This window comes from Athene cunicularia (assembly GCF_003259725.1).
Source record: "Athene cunicularia isolate RWA chromosome 1 unlocalized genomic scaffold, athCun1 chr1_part1, whole genome shotgun sequence".
Taxonomy (NCBI): Eukaryota; Metazoa; Chordata; class Aves; order Strigiformes; family Strigidae; genus Athene; species Athene cunicularia.
Window position 1 is genome coordinate 82,815,156 of NW_020799091.1, and position 8,166 is coordinate 82,823,321.

At 39.1% G+C, this 8,166-nt stretch overlaps 1 protein-coding gene across 4 annotated transcripts in view; it reads right to left on the reverse strand.

The window, feature by feature from the left end:
- The window catches only part of SH3KBP1 (SH3 domain containing kinase binding protein 1), a 201,684-nt gene extending 195,587 nt beyond the window's left edge, over nucleotides 1-6,097 (reverse strand). For 3 of the 4 annotated variants that reach the window (XR_003398469.1, XM_026849086.1, XM_026849077.1), the window contains exon 1: nucleotides 5,900-6,097. Coding sequence is in view for 3 of the 4 variants with exons in the window: in XM_026849086.1 (XP_026704887.1) it covers nucleotides 5,900-6,082 (183 nt within the window). In the remaining variant the exon portion in view is untranslated. The remainder of the gene's footprint in view (nucleotides 1-5,899) is intronic. The other variant, XM_026849101.1, reaches the window with a different exon arrangement.
- Nucleotides 6,098-8,166: the final 2,069 nt, after the last annotated feature.

The window sequence follows — 8,166 nt, forward strand, 5'->3', positions numbered from 1 at the left end:
GGGGGGGGGGGGGGGGGGGGAGTAGGAGCATTTTTCTTAAAATTTACAGTTTAAACACGAGCATATTCTAAACAGAAATACTCTGGGACTTTTTTAAGAACACAAAAGACAAACCTGAGCAAAAAGAGGAAATAATTGAGTCTCCTTAGTACACCAATTTATATTACCTACTCTGAACTCTATCAGTGAAGCAGTATGTGTATTTAAATAAGATTTATAAAAAAAAATAAATCAACGATTACAACGCATAAGAATAAAAAGTAATACTTTTTGTTTTCAGCCTAATTTTTCACCAATTCTACCAATACATAATTACAATTAAGCCACTGCCTTTTCAGATAGTTTTTATTAATAACTTGTTGCAATACAAAGTACTAGGCACTAAAAGCTGATAAAAACCCTAACACTGAAGCTTCACATTACCATGTCCACTGCATGACTGCCGCATGTATTTAAAACCCTCTCACTTTTGCATCGTTCATATAACATGCACATGCTGGTTCCCACAAAACATCCAACAGCTGACAGCCCCAAACAGCAACCCTTTTTTCCTCTCTGTTCCACACCCTTCCAAGTAATCCCCCCTCAAAGCCTGGCATGAAAGCATATCAAACAAACTGATCACCACAGGACAGCCAACACCACACCTGCCCCCATGACAAACATACAGGATCCATTCTGCTGTCTGTGATGAGCAGGGCACCCTTCCCATCCAGCTGAGAATATCACCCGTTCCCTGTGATCAGGAATGGGAAAGAGCTGCTGTCACTGTCGGGAGTCTCACATCACTTCCAGTCCAAACACTCAGGGCAGCTGCCTCACTGGGAGCTACCCTACCGCCTCTGAAGCCAGACGAACAGGTTGAGGCATGATGTTAGTAGCAATCATGCCTTTGGCATCCAGGATGGCCCAGAGTGCTGCTGCTGCTCTGCTAAATTCCCTGAGAGTAAACGCTGACAAGTCAGAGACTATTGACTGGTACAAGACCATGCTGGTGGATCCGTGTCTTTGTCAGGGAGATGGGCTGGGAGAGGGAGAAAGACTTTGTTTTACTAGTTTTGCATTCACCGTTTTAACAGTGATAACAGCAGCAATAGTAAATAATAACACATGTTTCTCCCCACAAAATCCTATTTGCTGTTGACAGAAACAAAAGCTCAAAGATAGTATTTTCATAGGATGGAATCTATCATCTATCTGAAAGTTTCTTTCACCAATTGTATTTAGCCATAGCAAATTTAATGGCCATACCCCGAACTTGGAATAAGAAACTAGTAATCCTGGCTCTCATTACAGTTAGGATTCCACAATCTAAAACGTTACCTAAGAACAAATATGTAGACGGTATTCTAGTAAGGTTTTCAACAAAAAAAATCTCAGTAATTGTACTGCAAATTCCATCCAGGCATGTAAAAAACCACCGTAACAATTCACTGACCCATAAAGCAAGTTATCTTTTCAGGTATAGACAAAAATAACACTGTTTTCCCTAGTCCGCATATAACTTCAGTGCCTCGGCAGATGCCACAACTTTCTGAAGTGGCTACTTAGGCAAAGCTGGCCCAGGTGTCAATTAATTAATAGTATTCAGAGTACTTAGGAGAGCAGCAAAGGCAATAAGGATTTACAAGCCCTGAAGCAAAGGCAGGTGCAGCGGTATCAAAGTATCAGAAAGTGCAGTGGCAATGCCGGAGCGAAGGACAACAGGAGTGGTACCAAGCAGCAGCTGGAGGGCCGGGGAAGCAGAAAGTATTGCAGGAACCAAAGTGTTCTGGGACATTGAGAATATGCTCTTTTCCCTCCCAGGAGCCAACCTATGGCTGTAAAGGGCCCCTGCATGTGCACAGGCCCCATCTTACGAAAGGTTTTAGGAAAGCACTAATAGGGACGGGTAGGGGTGTGTGGGGCGTGTAAAAAGCAAAAGGGTCTCAGCAAGGAATCACCCCGTGTTTCACTCACAATCCCCTGCAACCTCTAGCCGGTTGTGAAGATTAAAACCAATCAAACCAACCATATAGATTAGAAAATTAAATTACAAACAGATAAGGATCTCTACCATATACCTATGATTCAGCGTGCACATCCCCGATATCCTACAATTTACACTACTTAAAGATTGTATTCTGCTTGTATAACAAGAAATCCAGGTTGCTGTTCTGATATGAGGCAGTAGTACAGTTACACAAAGCCCCTGTCCTGTTTCATCAATCCTAAAACCCAGGATATACACCACAATTTCAAAAATAATTACTACCACATTTCTTGCTAATTTTAAAATAAATTTGCCTCCCCAATTCAGCTAGCAATACTGGCAAGTCCTCTGGAGTACAGACAAGCCTCAAGGTTGTCACATGCAGAAAATCCACTATATAACACTATTCAATCCACACAGAATTGGGTTTATAAATTAAAACTGGCAAGCATGGCTCTGTACCACAGTTTCCTGCTTTCTACATCTTCATCCGCTATCAGCAAAATCTAACTGTCTCAGAAGCTGTCACACTTGCACACATTTTTACACTGCAGAGCATGGTTAGACAAGGAAATTTTTAAAATAAGACCAGAAAAAGTGAAAAGCCTCCTGTCTCTTAGTGGCATTTAAAAAAAAAAACACCTTAACACACTACACATCATCCAATTTATTTATTTTCTGGTTATAAAGTAAGGATTTTGTATTTCAAGTTGAAGTTTTGAAGCTATAAAGATACAGAAAAACAACTTTACACAATGGAAATGAACACCACCGAATCACACCTGCCATGTCCTCTGTTTCAACTGTGTAACTGAGGAGTAAACAGACAACTAGGAACAGTAAGTAATTCTCCACTCATACTTCAAATTCTCTACCTGAAAAACTGACAGAAAACAGAAAAAGACAAAAACTAGATACGCATTTCATATATTTCTTACAGTAAATTCAGCATCAGTATCTCTAACAAATGTAGATATCTACAAGGCTGACAGAGATAAATTAAATCTTAAAGAGGGACTAAAGAATTTTCTCGTATTTAGACAAACTTCTCCCACAAAATCTTCCAATTGATCACAGCTGCAGACTAATAGGCAGTGAAAACAAAGAGAAAGAAATTGCAAATACCTTTTCTGTATAACCTTGCATATTGAATTGCAGAGCATAAGAAGGGTATGAATCTGTGGGGTTTTGTGTCTGTATGTGTAAAAATATATAAAGCTCAGAGCAGTTGTTTTGCAGATTCAAGCACAGGAAGCACCTCTGATACAACTTCACAGTGAAAGTCCCCTGAAAAAAATAACTGCACATGTACTGCATACATATCATTGCTACCTCCCCTTTCCTCTTTCTTTCTTTTATCTGTCTTCAGACAGCTCCTCTTCAACAGCCTCCTAATTTGTATTTATTCTGTGAAATTTAAAATCACTTTTGCTACAGTCAACTCCAAAAGTCTTCCACATTCACAGCCTAGTACTCCCTTGAAAAAGTATTTTTTTAGTTTTCTTAGTAACACTTTGTATTAGTATCTTTTCATAAACATTTCAATATATTGCATTTTCCTATTTTTTCCATTTCTGATTTGTACATCTTTTCTTCGCACTTACAGAATCTATGCATACATGCTAACTGAGACCACTCAGGCCTTTTTACTGTCTTAATTCAGTTGTTTCAATTCACCCCAACGTTCAGTTTTTCCAAAACTCACCAGTTTCTTTGGCATGTCATAATGAATTTATTCAAAAGAAAAAAAAAAAAAAAATCACAGGAAGGAAAAGGTATTTTCTGTGAGAAATTATTCCCCCCACCTGAAGGTAGAATGCAAAATACCTCAAGAATTTAGTTAGTTTAGCTCTGAGTAACTTTCTCAGGTAACTACTTTTACAATCAATTCTAATAAGCAATGGGAATTTGGAGTTGCATTCAACTCCACCACTCATTTGTAACATCCCTTTTTGCCTGCCTCTCAATCACCTTGCTGACAAGAGAATAGCTATGGGGCATGAACTGATTGCTGGTGAGCTCAACTCTTCATGCACGTGTTAACAAATTTTCCACAACTGAAAGTTTACATAGAATCTTAGTGGACGGGATCCTTACGCTCAACAAGCTTTCTAATGAGACTGCTGTTATGTTTGACTATAGCTCTCCACTTACAGAGATTTACGCAAGAAAAAATGAAGAAAAATAAAGATTTTCACTCAAGATATTCACAAACTAACTATTCTTTTAGGAAGTTTGTATCTTCCACTCCACAGTACCTAATTTTGAGAGGGAATGCTCAACTATGAAAAATATATTTGGCTTTGCATTCAAGCTGAGAATGAGGAAGAATTTAATGTGGTTTTTAGTTCTTTAGAAAACAACCCTGGATGCTGACTTAAAAAAAAATATATAAAAGAAAGAAAGGGAGGGGAGCAAAGAGCAGGCAGTGATATTTTATGAGAAGACAAAATCCAAAACATTTTTTGCTGGTTTAGAACTTACTATTGAGAAAAAGTTTTTAATTATGTGACAGGATGCCAGTTTGAAGGCATTTTGGAGAGGCCTTAAAAATTAGGTACTAAGGGAGAACTTGCAAGCCTTCATACTTAATGATATTTTCATAACAGAAATTCATAGGCCACATTTAGCACTAAATCCTAACCTCCTAAAATCATCAGCAGATTTCAAATATCATACAGGAGAAAGCTTAGAGAAAGTCTGCTTTTGTCCCACAGAACTTCACAGTTCATCAGAGTTCCAGCAGAAAAATATTATCAATACACAACAAGTCCCGAAACAGTTTCTTCCCCTCACCCCAAAGTGTAGATTTTCAGAGGTTAACAAGAAACAGGGTATTCATTTTCCTCCTCCACTCCCTTTCAGCTCTTAAGGCTGTTACTTCCTCCTAATCGTTGCCACCTGACAGACACAGAGCTCTTCTTTCTCTTTCGAAGTGACAAGAACAAGGATTAGGATGCAAGTATGTTTGCCCCCACAGGAACATCTGAGGCTCCCATGTTGCCCCGCTATGGGCTCAGTAAGTTTGCCTCTGAAACACTTCTCCAAGGTACCTTGATATAAGCAGCGTTAGTAAAGCAAAATGAAGTAACTTCATTATGTGCATATGTCCAAACACGCAACAGGCTCACACGGTTAGAAGAAAACAGAGAATAAAAACCTCTTATACACTTGGAAAGGGGAAAGTCCCAAAGATCCTCTGAAGCTACAGTAACAGATTAACATAAAACCTATTTATTGTGGTTCTTTTCCATAGCAGAGAGCTAAGTTTATGGAGGTTTATAGAAACTAACAGCCTAGGTCTCCAATGACAAATCGAGGCCCAGAGGTACTAACAGCTTGTCTCATATGTACAGACATACACACACAGAGATGCCCCATACAGAAAAGATAGATTATTTATATATATATTTCTAAAACTTCAAATGGCTTTCCTAAAATCAGTATTACTGCAGGTTTCATGCATTACATGACATACAAAGAATTTTTTTTCCACAACTGTTTGGAAAAATCCATGTTAATTATTCTAATTGAGCCAGGAATAAGCATTCACAAAAATCTTCTATAAAACCTAAAAAAGCACTCTGGAGAAGAAGTAATATTTACACAAAAGAGCAAATAATGCAAATATCATTACATATAAGGTGTTCTAGAAGAAACACTTTGTTTCCAGACCACAGTCAAATGTAATCACTGAGCAGCAGAGAAATATAGGGGTAGATACTTTTATTTTCAGGCTATCAAAACTACATTGTCTTTGCAAATAATGTAATCTTCTCTTTGTAACAGTGCCTCAATATTACATTCTACTGTAACATATTATGAGTTTGGACATAAGAAATATTATGATATAAAGGCTGATATTTAGCCCGAATAGCACAGTACACAAAACATATACACACAAGAACAGTTCCACTTTGTACTCACTCTTACAAAGTTGTCAGGGAACAAACCTCTTCTGCCTTTGAGCTGTCCTTCCCACCAGCCTCCATCATCTTTCTTGATATTGGTGATTATGTCACCTACAGTGATCGTCAGCTCATCATCATGTTGAGCTTTGTAGTCAAACTCCACTATTGCTTCCACTAAAAGAGAAACACAGATATGCATAATTATTGACTATGTTTAAGTTTCCATGCCTTTGAAAAGAATAAGAAAACATCAATCCAATTACAGATTCTCATATATTCAGTTTAACCAAGAGGGCATATCAAATAGGCAACATGTAGTGGTAACATTTTGTGGAGAATTGCTGTGAGGAAGCCAAAGGAAAAAAAAACCAAAACAACACAGGAGTGCCCATCATGGCTAAGGCAACAAATGGCACACATTTTTCTCTATTGTTTAAAGGAAATTAATTTGTGATGCTTCGGCAGTATCTACTCTGGCAGCATTACAATGTTTATTTCTTGGACCACATTTTCCTTTTGCTCACAGGACTTCTAAAGCATTTTATTTCTCGAAAGGTTCTCAAATCCGTAAGCATTCCAAGCCACTGCATCTACTTTGCAAGACACATTGCTACTAACTTAAAGAGTAATTATCAAGAATTTTTTGCATCATGCTGAGTTTCACTGTTGTTTATACAGATATGCAGAGCCTTGCTGCATGAACATGCTCTCACAGCATTTCACCAATGGGAGAAAAACTTCACTTTCATTTGGGATTTTGCATCAGGAGATCTGAAGATTAAATGCTCCTACTCTTCTGCTATCAAACAGAGGTGTGTTATAGGCTTGCTACCATACGGCGTGTCTTTGTCTTCTCCTGGGAGAAACCCATCATCCGTTGAAACCATACACACAACAAAGTCCCTGTAGCCTACCATTTATCCTGCAGAGTCACTGTAGAGAATTAGGGAAGTCCCAAGACAGAAAAAAGCATTTGGAGAATCAAAATTAATAGAGTAGGGGTGTTCAAATATGGAAGTCATAGTTATATTTAGTGGTTCATCAAAAATCTACTAGGAGAAGCATGATTGGCAAGGTCAAGGACAGCTATATTTATAAAGCTGTACTCTCAATTTCTGTAGTAGAAAGCCATGCCCCAGGATGTTCCAGCAAACATTTAACGCTTCAACCATTGAAACAGCAAAATGAGAACTAGTAATAGACATCTGCTTTCTGCACAAATGACTGTGCTATGTAAACCCTGCAAGATCTGGCCTGCAAAGAGGCAATGTAGCTCACAAAGTAAAGCTAACCAGTACACAACAGGTAACAAAAAAGTTCTCCCTTGATAACAAGCCCTGCACACTAAATTGAATTAAGCTGACAGAAAAGCAGTTATTACTCTCCACCCCCAAAATGTCACACAGTCACAATTCTAAACATCTCCCTCCCCCAGAGCCTGCAAGTCATAACTAGAAGAGTGTTCTGACTTTTGGATACATCCCAGACATAAGGCTATGGCTGATAATGTTCTTCTCTTGTTTCTTCTGTGAAGCCTATAAACAATATAAAACCCATTCACAAGAGGCCTGCTAAACCACATAATGAAGAGCAAAAGAGAAAGAGTGCTACCACACATTACAAGCTGACATGCAAACAGAACTTGAAAAATTTTACCCCTGGAACTTAACTGAAAAATCAGTCATTCAGGCCAGGAGGTGAGGGAGAGCTGAGCACACACACGACCAGTGTGACCAAGCAATGCCCGTTTATTATAACTAAGAAAGCCCTTTTATAATGTTCTCCCGCACACGTGAGCAACATGCACTACAAGTCCTCAAGACTGGACAGTTAACTTAGCCCGCACTTTAAACCTTCTTATGATTGGATACAAAGTGCCCCATCAGCCTTGCCAGGCTTCCTGCCTCGTGTAACTTCCTCTTCCGTCCTAACCCCTTCCAGAGGTTATTTGTCTAATTGAGTTTCTCCCCCCTCATTCAGGGTCACGTCCTTATCGCACTCTTGCTCGGCTGAGGCTCTTATCAGTCTTGTTCTCACACAGGATTGCTCACATGTCCATTCTCTCGCAGAAAGTCCTCTAGAATCCCAACAAGGAGGGACCTTAGGAGGTCACTTGTTCAGCTTCCTATTCAAAACAGGAGCAGCTCTGCGGCCAAACCGGGGTGCTCAGGGCTTTGTCCACATGGGTCTTCAAAACCTCTGCAGACAGAGGTAAGACACACAGGGCAACTTGTTCCACTGTCTGCCTGAACTTCTGGGAAAAAAGTTTTCTCTCTACAGACC